General features: G+C 39.8%; 1 protein-coding gene across 1 annotated transcript in view; it reads right to left on the bottom strand.

Annotated features, from left to right (window-relative positions):
- The window catches only part of pdia5 (protein disulfide isomerase family A, member 5), a 196,049-nt gene that overhangs the window by 72,434 nt on the left and 109,294 nt on the right, over positions 1 to 14,321 (bottom strand). Inside the window, exon 10 of the mRNA XM_034185846.1 lies at positions 2,764 to 2,835. Coding sequence (XP_034041737.1) covers positions 2,764 to 2,835 — 72 coding nt within the window. The remainder of the gene's footprint in view (positions 1 to 2,763; positions 2,836 to 14,321) is intronic.

Below are 14,321 nucleotides of genomic sequence, written 5' to 3' on the forward strand. Positions count from 1 at the left end.
GGCGCTTTATATTGTAAGGCAAGGCCATACAATAATTACGGAAAAACCCCAACGGTCAAAACGACCCCCTGTGAGCAAGCACTTGGCGACAGTGGGAAGGAAAAACTCCTTTTTAACAGGAAGAAACCTCCAGCAGAACCAGGCTCAGGGAGGGGCAGTCTTCTGCTGGGACTGGTTGGGGCTGAGGGAGAGAACCAGGAAAAAGACATGCTGTGGAGGGGAGCAGAGATCAATCACTAATGTATAGACCAGTAGTCTATTCTACGCAAATACTGTTCAACGTGACATGGCGACTACCAATCAAAGTAAAAAAAGTAGCATGGCATAAGCTGACTGCTGACTCAAACAAAATAAACCAAGATTGTGGAATATGCTCTGAAACAGCTGTGTTTCTGTATAAATCTAACATGTTTCTCATATATTTTGTAAACGTTAGTGAGAAATAAACACTTCTAAATGTAAAAACGTGTTTTTGTAACCAGATAATACCTGTTAAGTGATTTACAAGACATCTTTCTGAGATGTTCGTGTGCACACCCCGTGAACGCCATCAGTTGACAAAGCCAACTGATTGTTTCCTCATTTTAAGCTAATGAACCGTAGCATGAGACTGTGCTACAGTACATGAAGACAGGGCCCTCATTGAGTTTTAAATTAGTATAAGTTTCAGAAAATTTTCACCTGCATTTTTTCCTCAAAACATGCATACCGATGCCTTGTCAACAAGCCATCCAATCCACACACCAATGCCTAATTGACAGCATGTAATCACTTGGCAATAATGAAGGACACCGTAATCAAAATGAAACAAGCCGACAACTTCAATTCGTCCATATTCCATTTTGCTTTCTGTCTTGAAGGTTCCTCATCATTTGCATAGTTCCCGTACTGTCAGCATTCCGTTTGAGTGTCGTCCAACCTCCCAAGTCCAATGTCTTGCACGAACGTTGACGATATCTGAACGGATCAATAACTAAAGCTCAGATGAGCTGGACATGACTCGTCCATGTTTGGGATGAAAAGCAACATTGTCATACAGCAACAATGGCGGCAACAATGTGTTTATCGACTACTTTAACTATTTACTAGGGATGTGAATCGTACAACTCAAGATTCAATTCGATTCCGATTCTTGGGGTGACGATTCGATTCAGAATCGATTTTCGATTCAAAGAGCTCTGAGAAATAGTTATATTACTTAAAAAATGTTTATGTTTAACAAAATGCAGCTTTACAAGGGTAATCAAGTGATTCTAGATGTAAATTTACTGATCTGCTTTGCTCGTTCAGAGTTGGCTGGCAGTTTAGCGAAGCGCTGGTCAGTAGTCGCTGCTCCGCTCCTTTTAGCTCCAGGTGATGGCGTAGCATGTGGGCTTGCGGATTTGAAGTGTTTTCGAGGGTACTTGACTTTCATTTTGCAGATTTTGCACACTGCATAAGTCATGTCAAGCTCCTTCTTACGCAGCAAATAATAAAATACAAAATGCACCCAAACATTTGCCTTCAGCAAAGACGGTGCTGGCTGAATTAGCTCTTCGTCCGCCATGCTAAGCTTCAGCTCATGAATGTTTGAAGCACGCCGGACCCTCCCCTCACGGGGATGCTGCAGTACGGAAGCCGATGCCTGACAAACAGTACACGCAGCGAGTACGTACGAAAATGTTTACAAAAATACTGTTTAAAAATCGATTCTTGGACATTTTGGATCGATTCAGAATCGTAATAAATAAGAATCACGATTCGGACGTGAATCGATTTTTTCCGGCACCCCTACTATTTACGCACATTCCAACCATCTGTGGCTGGAGCGGCTGTGCACACACGCACACTCCAGCTGTTTGTGGCTGTGTGCCGTGTGTGTGTGGACATGCACGTTCCAGCCATCTGTGGCTGGAACATCTGTGCGCATAGCCACAAACGGCTGTGCACACCTTCGCAAGTTTCGTTTTAAAGCGTCAAGTTGGTGTTAGCTTCATTTCTTAGTTTTGGTTTTGTTTTGTTCCTTTATGCACTCTTGATTCGCAGGTTTTTTGATGTTGGGAGAAGTGCAGGCTCATTCATCCACCTTTTCTCAACAATTTGTGACTTTTTTACCTTCATTCAGCTGTCATCGTGTGGCATGTGAACAGGCCATAAGCTTTGAAAAAAGTGAGCAGTTAACGCACATGTCTGGGGAGAAAGTGTGTACACCTCTGGGCGAACAAACTGCAGGTGGAAAACATCCTCTCTGTTTTGCTTGGTTTCCTGTGATAGTGTGGTTACCTTACTCCATGCCATCAGGCTGAAACTATGTTTGTTGAATGTCATGGCTTTCCTACCAGACCCTTAACTTGCTAGGAGAAAACAAAAGTAAAGACAGAGAAGGAGGTGAGATGAGCTTTGTTGGCAGACAGCAGGTTATGAGCAGAGCATAAGGCCAAGGCGAGAAACTAAAGAAAGACAAGAGCAGAGAAGGTGTAGCTTGCTGATGCTGAAACAACACAAATTGGGATGAGGAACAGCAGGAAAAGGTGTGACAAAGAAGCAAATAGTAGTAAAGGTGATGTCACTCATTTAAGGTGAGAGGCAGAGGCTCTTGTACCTCTCACCTCTCACAGATTTATTGTAAAAGATGAAAGTTGGCAAAAACCTTTAAACACTGCAACACACAACACACTGCCCTTTTCAATACCTAAAATTAAAGAATTTTTGGGCACAAAGATGATGAAAAATGCATTTTAATAAGCATCTTTGAAGGTAAAAATTCAGTTGAACTTTACTCACTTCTTCATCCAGTCAGTGATATCCTTGGCTGTGGCGCCGTAGTTTTCATAGTGAAAAAGGAACTTTCCTTTTCTGAAACAACAACAAAGAAGAGAAAAAAAAAACTGGTCAATAGCATAATCACTGTCATACTGTTACATTATTGATCCTCCCGGCAATTTAAAATTCAAACACATCCCAATAAAACCAGACAATTAACCAAATGTTTTATCTTACAATGCCAAAAGGAAATTACAACATACATATTGCAAGAACGTGGTTCAGAAACAGAGACATTCAAGAAAAAATGAACCCTTAGGGTTCTAGATGCTCTAAAAAGCATTTTTACCTCCGGCAAGGAGGTTATGTTTTCGGTCACGTACGTACGTATGTACATACAGTAGTAGTATCAAGGCAATAATTTTGTCCGTCAGTCAGTAGTATCAAGGCAATAATTTTACACTGGCAATTTAAAAATGTACCATGTTGAGTGTACTTTTAACACTGCAAGGGAGAAGTTACACAGATATGTGTGTCCTCATATCAGAAGAATTTGTCTTCAATTAAATTTGTCTTCAATTGCCTGTGTGTAAAATGTGTTCACTATATACTGCTGTTAGGGGGAAAAAGGGAAATTGTGATACTTCAGCTTTAACAGATGTAGAGACACAAAAGTGAACATGTCTGTTATTCACAAGAGTCCATTTTCCTGCATGGAAAATTTATAATTTAATTTATTTTTGTTTATATATTAATAATCTAATGATTATTATATACAATTTTAGAGAAAGTGACAAAAAGAAATAGATCACTGTGCCAAGGAGGGAATCTCTTTAAGGTCAGTGACCCTATGGCCGTGTTTAGAGAAGTGTTTCATAAATGTTAAAAAAAAATTCATATATTTGCAGTTTAGTTGAATAAGAAATTAAATTTTGTCTCATTTGTTTTTGTCTATAAGCACATGCAATATCAATATCAGTGCTCAGATGACAGTAGCTTCTGGGCAAGGTGCAAGTTGCAATACACTGTGATGCCAAGCGCTAAGGATACATGCTATCCAGTCACAGCAGATGAAACTTTTTTTTTTTACTACTGAGCAAACATCATTGTTAGACTTTTTAGGTTCAATGATTCCACGGCGTGTAGATGTTATGGCGTCAGTGACCCCCATGGCCTTGGCGGAGGTTTGCACTCTGAGTGCTTCTAGTCTTATATTTTGGAGCAATAAATTAAAGAAATTTCACACCGACTTTCATGACAAGATTTGACAAAAGGTTGTGAAATACAGTAGTCTAAGTATTTACTAGCAATTACAAAGTTACACATTGTGACAATCCAGAAAATGTTTACATATAAGTTAATAAGTAATGAAAATATGAAACTTTTCCCCGTGTTCCTGAATGAAAACAACATGTCCAATGTTTTACAGAATATATTAAACTCAAATACTTAACTGTTGTATTAAATTGCAACTATTGCATTACTGGGCTCTAGATTGAGGAGTGTTTCTAAAATAGGTAGCTGACATTTTTCAAGGGTGGTAATAAATTATGCAGTTTCTATAATGAGTTAGAATGGCCTGCAAGTCCAAAATGTTTTGAGAATCTTAGACGTTAGATCTCAACTGTTGTTAGAAGAGGAACTCACCCATTTTCTTTCCTGTTAATTACATCATTTTTTAATGTTAATTTACTGTCTTAATGTATTGATAAATTGTTTAGGTTGTTATCATATACACATTATTATCATTATTATTATTATTTTATTTTATTAGTACTTCTGCTTTGTCATATGATTTTTAAATGGATCACAATGGAAATAAGTGTTTTGACTTTGAGTCGCCAATGTATTTTAGATGCATTTACAATTATATTATGTACTTAAATTGAAATTAATAAATAAAATCACTTACTCATGTTTTTAATATAAGGATGATTTATCGCCCACTGCTGGAATGGCATGCGAGTCCAGAATGTAGTTAGCAACATTTGGTAATATTGACAGCTTCTCCAACAATATTAGTCGTACCGTTGAACTTACTAAATAAAATCACGCATGCACGAATGCATGTACATTTTTAATATGTAGATGATATACTGCCCCCGCTGGAATGGCGTGTGAGTCCAGAATGCAATTATCAATGTCCACTCTTCAGTGTTGTTAGCTAATATGCATAGTTTCTCCAAAAATATTAGTCCCATCAACATTATGTTTTGGCACTGTTCATCTTTGACCCAAAATACATAAGCATCCACAATGGAAAATGTCAGCTCTCCCCAGTTTGTCCGTGATCAAAATTATACATACACATGCACGCACACACACAGAGCTTTTTGTCTTTTGTGCATTCTGCTGCAAGCAGGTGCTTTTATTTTTACACACCCAAAAACAGAGAAATAGCGGAAGACATCAATTACACTTCACTTCTCACTCATTGCAATGGCAACATGACACTTAACTCACTTATGGTAACTAAAGGCACCTTGACACTTGCAAGCATTTAACCCCCGCACTCCCGTGCAATTTCACGTGCCAATGCAACCCACTGTGTTCCACTGGATGCCGCGCTTTGTGCCGCTGGACGCTGCATTATATAAAATAATTATTTTGTAGGGGATTAATCAATGACTCTCCGAATTTGGCTGATGAAACCACCTCTAACTGCTCGGGAATCAAAGGAATTTTCTACAGCTGCAGCTGTTCTCGTGCACTTCATGACGTGGAGAACGCATTTGGAATCATCTCAAAGGTAATTATTTGTAATATTTATATTGTAATGGCTTGGTAAAACTGTTGCATTTTCATTCCTTGTTATGAGTATGTGTAATGTATTTATTATACATTTAATGTCTTGTCACAATCGTTCAGATAAGCTGCACTGTAGTGAGCAGCGCTGGCGGACTGACTCACAGTGACACTGTTTTTGAATCGTTTGCGTAGTTCACAAAATTAATGTGTGCCAGAGATTTTGAAAATTTCAAAATTTTCTTTGCACACTTGCACAAAGCCACACACAGTTCACAATGGTTTAGAACAAGTTTACAATAGGTTTACTCTCTGGCACAGCAGATTGCCAACTAGTGCATGGATAAAATGCATGTAAGTGTCAAGCTACCTTTAACTAAAGTGAATAAACTAATTCAACTACAAATACAGTAAAACTCACTTATAATGAATTCAGGTGGACCAGCAAATTTTGTCCATTTTAACCAAAATCAGTTATATGTTTAAAATGGATAAATCCGTTATTTGTATAAATGGGCAATATCCAATTTATAATAAAAGGGCAAAATCCCTTACGTATGTAACGGATTAGCTACAGTCTGTAGGCGCCCTAAGGATCTACAGAGAATCCCCAGCACCAATTAGGCTTCCATATTTCCCTGATTAAAAGACTGACCTTCAATTGAGAACTCCCTCATTTAATGACTGGGTCAAAATTTTGTCTGGGAAGCGTTGTACATTATGTGCATTACAAAGAATAACATTTAGTTGAGTCACTCTTATTTCTAAGTCAACTGCAGAGTGGTACCTTAAAATCATAAAGCCTGATATATGCTTGTACTGCTCCATAACTCCATGGCCATGCAATGACATTTCCAACTCCAAGTTGTAAAGTTGGTCATATTTTTGAACTTTTCTGCCAAATGTATTTGATGTAATCGTGGGTGTACTGCAAATTGAAATATGACGGGAGAGGGAGGAGTGAAAATGTAAAAGTGACAAATCACAGCCTTTTAAGGTCTCAGTCATTTAACACATGCACATCACAGGGAGGGTTTACAACCAAGCAGAGCACTGTGATCAACAACCCCAATTCTAATGAAGTTGGGACGTTGTGTAAAATGTAAATAAAAACAGAATACAATGATTTGCAAATCCTCTTCAACCTATGTTCAACTGAATACACCACAAAGACAAGATATTTAATGTTTAAACTGATATACTTTGTTCCTTTTTGTGCAAATATTTGCTCATTTTGAAATGGATACCTGCAACACATTTCAAAAAAGCTGGGACAGTGGTATGTTTACCACTGTGTTACATCACCTTTCCTTCTAACAACATTCAATAAGCATTAGAGAACTGAAGACACTAATTGTTGAAGCTTTGTAGGTGGAATTCTTTTCCATTCTTGCTTGATGTACGACTTCAGTTGTTCAACAGTCCGGGGTCTCCGTTGTCGTATTTTCTGTTTCATAATGTGCAACACATTTTCAATGGCCGACAGGTCTGGACTGCAAGCAGGCCAGTCTAGTACCCGCACTTTTTTACTACAAAGCCACGCTGTTGTAACACATGCAGAATGTGCCTTGGCATTGTCTTGATGGTGCCATCAAAGATGTGTAAGTTGCCCATGCCATGGGCACTAACACACTCCCATACCATCACAGATGCTGGCTTTTAAACTTTGTGCTGATAACAATCTGGATGGTCTTTTTCCTCTTTTGTCCGGAGGACACGACGTCCATGAAGGTGGTGGCATTTCTGGATGTTGTTGATGTGTGGCTTTCACTTTGCATGGTAGAGTTTTAACTCACACTTGTAGATGTAGCAATGAACTATGTTAACTGACAATGGGTTTCTGAAGTGTTCCTGAGCCCACGCAGTAAGATCCTTTACATAATGATGTCTGTTTTTAATGCAGTGCTGCCTGAGGGATTGAAGGTCATGGGCACTCAATGTTGGTTTTTGGCCTTGCCGCTTACGTGTAGAAAGTTCTCCAGATTCTTTGAATCTTCTGATTATGGACTGTAGATGATGGAATCCCTAAATTCCTTGCAATTGAATGTTGAGAAACACTGTCATTAAACTGTCGGAATATTTTTTCATGCAGTTGTTCACAAAGTGGTGATCATCTCTCCATCCTTGCTTGTGAACAGCTGAGCCTTTTGGGGATGCTCCTTTAATACCCAATCATGACACTCACCTGTTTCCAATTAACCTGTTCACCTGTGGAATTTTCCAAACAGGTGTTCTTTGAGCATTCGTCAACTTTCCCAGTCTTTTGTTGCCCCTGGCCCAGCTTTTTTGAAATGTGTTGCAGGCATCCATTTCAAAATGAGCAACAGCATCCATTTAAGATGTTGTCACTTTTTTTTAAATGCAGTCCAAAAAAAGACGCTTCTGCATAGTGCAGCCGCATCCGTGCACCAGGCTGCTCTTCATCTGTGTTCCAGAGTCATTAAATGCACCAGACCAGCTAGAAGCGAACCACGGATTCCTGGACAGTTGCCTCTGCGCTTCTTCTCGCTGTCTTTATTTCTTCCATGGCTTTACTGGCTTTATTTCTTCCATAGCTTTAAACACAGTCATTTTGACACCATGATCCAACTTTTAACTTTGTGTTCATCTGTTATTGACTGAAAAATCACTCTTTTGCGAGCTGGCATTCTGCGTAAATGCTTGTCTTGAGTGCGAGTCATTGCGTCAGAGCGCACACACAGAGGAGCTCATCTGATCCATTGTAACAAGATGTTAAATCTATCATAAACATACTTTCACAGCTGATTATATAGAAGGAATGAACATGCAACTGTTTTACCAAGCTATTACAATAAAAACATTACAAATAATTACCTTTTAGGCTGTTCTCTGTCTCAGCGCATGAGACAGACAGGAAAAAAGCTCCAAATGTCCTCTGTGATTACAGAAGTGATTAGAGGTGTTTTCAACCAAGCTCTGACAGAAAATGATTAATCTGCTACAAAATAATTATTTTATATACAATGTCCGGCGCACAAAACAGGTGGGATTGTTGTGCGCAAGAGGGCTGAGCCTGTCCAAAATAGCCTGTCCTCTTCTCGTAGCTGTCAGGCGCTCGGATAAAGGGTTTTTAACAGCCTCGTCCTCACAACAAACATGCCTCTAAAATCCTTGTTTGTCTTCATAATACCTAGCACACAAACTGTCCCATGTTGTTGTTGCTAAATTTTGAACTTCTTGAAATTAGCACCACGCTTATAGAATGAGCCTTGTTAGCTGAATATTCTGCCTCTAAGAGCCTCTCAGCGCCACTATTCTCCTATTCATTCCTATTCATCACTATTCATTTTTCTTACCACCATCTTTAATGAACATTGCTTTAAATGATGCACATGGTCAGCACCACTGCAGAAGGACGGAGGTATGGAGATGACTTCAAAAAGTCTGCTGAGCACCATTTTTAGCTAGCATGTCAGAACAATGCAAGAATGTGATATATGTGTGCATCATAATGTGAGAAAAGCCTTTTCAGCACAAACAACGAATATCCCACCACCAGAACGTCCATTTCGACATCTAATGTTGGACTACATATGAAGGAACACACGAAAGGCTACAAATTTATTTGAGTGGTGATTGACAGAGTGTTAGCTTTGATGTCTATGCACACGCAAGTTATCCGACTAACACATCGAACACCTCATAAAGCAATGACTGGGAAATCAATGCCGGTTCCCCATTTTAGAGGGCCCTATGAAGGCCCATCGCTTGAGCAATGTGAAAGAGAATTAACATGCTGTCTGCAACACTTAGCGCAAATACACAGGGCTGTGTTTCAACAGGTAAAAATGTGTCAGAAGACAGAGACCCTGACATCCCAGAGCAACTGAGGATAGCTGAACCAGGAGACTGGGTCTACATAAAGGTGTTCAAACAAAAGTGGGACCAACAGAGATGGAAGGGCCCTTTAAGGTGATCCTAGCTACCCAGCTGCACTTAAGTAGCGGGTAAGAGACTTTAGTACCATCCAAACCACTGCTCCAGAGCAAGGGATCCAGGCGAGACAGCAAGGGCACAGTAGGAACCTTAAAGGGACGGTGGTGACTCTCAACTGGAAGCTAGACAACCTGAGGAGCCACAAGGGGAGAGACTATCACAAACACTGACTGAAAGACAAAGGAGTGAAAGAGAAGAAGCTCTACAAGTAGTGGTTCATTGGCACCCAAACAAAGTCAGGAGAGCTGTAGAGGTGATGAGGGTACTCCAGCTCCAGGGAAAGAAACAGCCAGAGACAGTCCCCTGAATGTGATATATAATATAATGTATACAGCTAGGAGACACAAAGATGGGAAAGATCAGAGGATTAGTAGATGGAAAGCTTTAATCCTGTTAACCTTAGGAGTAGAACTGGTGCTTGCCAGTATGGATGGCTTAATGACAGGAACCAGTACAGAACAGGAGCAGCTGATGAGGTGTGTTTTGGCCTCGGGACTAGTAGCAGCAGCAGAAGGGAAGGTACCAATTAAAGTAATTGCACTCACATATGTAAGATCGGCCTTGTACAATCAGACACTTAAAATAGGACCAGGGGACAAAAAAACAGACACACTCAGTCCATGAGTAATGCCTGACGGAGGAGTACTAGTGACGGTACCGGTGAAGTGTTCACAGAATCGATCCAGAGAGACAAGATTGTATTAAACAATGACTACTGACGAAGCAACCAAATCAACCCAAGTTCATGTAGGACAATTCAGTGTCAGAAGTTTGATAGAGGGAGAAAAAGCACTGGGACGGGACAATAATGGGTAAAGTATTCACCAGACAGGTTAGCTCCAAAGCTTGCCTTACCTGTTAACAACTCTTTGTTAACAGAAATGTGCTTTTGTACTCAGCTTTTGTTTTCTACTCTCTAAACTTCCAGGTTTTCCAGAATGCGTGAGAAGTCTGATGATGGACTAAACAAGGACTATAAACACTGCACAATTATAATCACAAACACAACCCAGTTTATAAGACAAATCACAGGCAGAAATGTTCATACTGTCTTTGTTCAGATGAAATATTAAGTTGATGACAAAAGTGCAATCTCAGGCCACTGGAATGAAAAGCCCTAAAGGCAAATGAAAATGGCTTATGAACACTGACAAGGAGCTCGGCTCAACAGTTCAACACTAATTCCATTCCTCGGTCTTGTGTTTTGCATGTCTAGCTTCAAAGTGCATTTGAGGAACACTGCTGACCCAGTGTCTGCAGTACCGCAGTATAAAAATATTCAGATCCTGAGCAGATTTTCCTCATGAGAATGCATTTATTTACAGTATTAGGGTATTCAATGTGACTGCATAAAGACTGGAAAATGGATGCAGTGGCACAACCCAATGGCACGGTGTCCCTGGTGACTGCTTGTGGGCAAGCAGCCAGTGTTATAGTGCCATGAAAGGAGGTGAACATTTATACATACTGTATTCAAAGCATTCCAACATTCAATATGATCTGGCTACTGAGAAGAGTAGATGCTTTGAGTTCAATCAGTGAGCATGTTAACGTGACCATAATAATCAGATAACTGTTAGTTATCAGTAATAATGTGATCTTTCATGTTTACGTGCACTTGAGTAATCCAACAATTGGAAAAACTGGGTTTACATGATTTCAGTCCATTAGGTGGATTTCTTTGAAAGTGGAGAAAGAAGGAAGGGCAGCTCTGAAGAAAAAGCATAGAGTGAAAAAAGATCTCTCTCAGCAAGGAGGTTGATGTCTTCACACATAAAATATGATGTGGTGGTTTTAGGAACATCAACTCAACTTTAAAATATTTGGGTATAAACCACTGAAACAGCACACACGGACATTTAAGGATGCTTGGGCCTCCTGTCAATTTTTTGGGACACACAACAGACTCTTCAAGTTTGTTATCTGATGAAGGATGTTATGAGGAACCTCTGAAAATGTGATGACAACTGCTTTAACACATGCCCAGAGGTAAAAACACAAAAGAAATGTGATTAATGGTATACATTTACCGAAGAAATCAGAATACTGGGGAGAAATCCAGATGTGTTAATCTGATTTCTCATAATCAGATAATGGTCATTACTGGATAAAGAATATTGGATTTTGCCATGCACATAACCACTTAATAATCAGATAACGGCCAATAATTGGAGAGCAACTAGATTTTTATGTACATGTAAACGGGGCAAACAAGATTTATGACTATGTATATATTAGCTTTAGCGCTGTTTATACAACGAAACAAAGAAATGTGAGCTAAATGCCATTCTCTGACACACTTATTGGTGAAAGCACATTACAAGAATGCAGATGTGCTCATATACTTTCATTTTAATTACGTGTTTAATTGATAGGTAGTTAATGTATGGTGTTGTATTGGATACTGAGCAGTCACAATCTGTCTGAGTGAAAAGGTACAAAGACCTTAAATGGTAAATCTTACAACAGGTGGAGCAGCAAGATAACTCCAATGGTACTGATGCTGATTTAGCTTGCAGTGATTAGCTGCTGTTTATCAGTGAGGAGCTCATTACTGAAGGCAATGAGCTTGAATAATCGTTAGCTAGTCCTGTGCTGACACTAATGTGCTATCAGGCTAACAGACCAACTTGAGCTCAGTTGTAAAGAAAACAACAGTTAATGTCTGTTCTCTCTCTCGGTCTCTGTCTCTCTCTGTCTCTCTCTCTCTGACACACACACACGCGCATGCACCCAAAAACTACACATACCCAGGCAGATGGAAAGCACCCCCCGCGCCCTCAAAACACAGAGGCACATAATCAGTCCTGGTCTAATTAAAAGGCTCAACTGGAACACAAGAGTGTTAAATGTGGAAATGGACAAGATAAAGCCCAGTGCAGAAGAATACAAACCAGCAAATGGAGAACATGCAGGGAAGCTCTGTCAGGTGTCTGTATTAGCAAAAAATATCATCATTATTACCCAAAATTTGAACTCTTCATGGGTCTTAAAGTTCAGAACTGAGCTGAAATGGTCCATAAAATTGCTGTCTGAATTTCACAAAAACAAAGAAAATAAATAAATAAAAAATGACCTACACACACATATAAATATGACCCCCTGTCAGTTTTGCAGGTTTTCCCACCTACAAAGAATGGAGAGGTCAGTAATTTTTATCTTAGGTACACTTCAACTGTGAGAGACAGAATAAAAAAAAATAATCCAGAAAATCACATTGTATGATTTTTAAATAATTAATTTGCATTTTACTGCCTAAAATAAGTATTTGACCCCCTACCAACCAGCAAGATTTCTGGCTCTCACAGACCTGTTAATTTTTCTTTAAGAAGCCCTCTTATTCTGCACTCTTTACCTGTATTAACTGCACCTGTTTGAACTTTTTACCTGTATAAAAGACACCTGTTCACACAATCAATCAAACTCCAACATGTCCACCATAGCCAAAACCAATAAGCTGCCTAAGGACACCAGGGACAAAACTGCAGACCTGCACAAGGGGATGGGATGGGATGGACTACAGGACAACAGGCAAGCAGCTTGGTAGAAGACAACAACTGTTATGTTTATTTATTAGAAAGTGGAAGAAATGCAAGATGACTGCCAATGTCCCTTGGTCTGGGATTCCATGCAAGATCTCACTTTGTGGGGTAAGGATGATTCTGAGAAAGCTCAAAACTACACAGGAGGACCTGGTCAATGACCTGAAGAGAGCTGGGACCACAGTCACAAAGATTACATTAGTAACACATGATGCTGTCATGGTTTGAAATCCTGCAGAGCAGCAAGGTCCCCCTGCTCAAGCCAGCACATGTCCAGGCCCGTTTGAAGTTCACCGGTGACCATCTGGATGATCCAGAGGAGGCATGGAAGAAGGTCATGTGGTCAGATGAGACCAAAATAGAGCTTTTTGGAATCAACTCCACTTACCATGTTTAGAGGATGAGAACAACCCCAAGAAAACCATCCCAACTGTGAAGCATGGAGGTAGAAACATCATACTCTGGGGGTGCTCTTCTACAAAGGGGACAGGACGACTGCACCGTATAGAAGCGAGGATGGATGGGGTCATGTATTGCAAGATTTTGGCAAACAACCTCCTTCCCTCAGTAAGAGCATTGAAGATGGGTCATGGCTGGGTCTTCCAGCATGACAATGACCCCAAACACACAGCCAGGGCAACTAAGGAGGGCTCTGTAAGAAGCATTTCAAGGTCCTGGAGTGGCCTGGCCAGTCTCCAGACCTGAACTCAATAGAAAATCTTTGGAGAGAGCTGAAACTCCAAACCTGAAGGATCTAGAGAAGATCTGTATGGAGGAGTGGACCAAAATCCCTGTTGCAGTGTGTGAAAACTTGGTCAAGACCTACAGGAAAAATCTGACCTCTAATGGCAGACAAATGTTTCTGTACCAATTGTTAAGCTCTGTTTTTCTAGGGGGTCAAATACTTATTTTATGCAATAAAATGCAAATTAGTTATTTAAAAATCATACAATGTGATTTGCTGGATTTTTTTTAGATTCTGTCTCTCACAGTTTAAGTGTAGCTCTCCATTCTTTGAAGCTGGGAAAACCTGCAAAACTGACAGGGGATCAAATACTTATTTTCCCCACTGTGTATGTGTGTGTGATATATATATATATATATATATATATATATATATATATATATATCCATCCACAGTGATGAAAGTGGGCCATCGAAGAAAAAAAAAAAAAAAAAAACTGAAAATTTTTGGATTTTTGGCAAGGGCTGAAGGCCGGAAGCCCCTGGCAGGGGGTCTGAGAGTTCTCTCCCAGAAAGATTTGACATCTCAGATGCATTATGGTGCTTTTTCAGGTCGATTCACCCACCAAAAAAAAACAAAAAACAAAATTT

Source organism: Thalassophryne amazonica, chromosome 14, assembly GCF_902500255.1.
Source record: "Thalassophryne amazonica chromosome 14, fThaAma1.1, whole genome shotgun sequence".
In the NCBI taxonomy this organism is placed as follows: Eukaryota; Metazoa; Chordata; class Actinopteri; order Batrachoidiformes; family Batrachoididae; genus Thalassophryne; species Thalassophryne amazonica.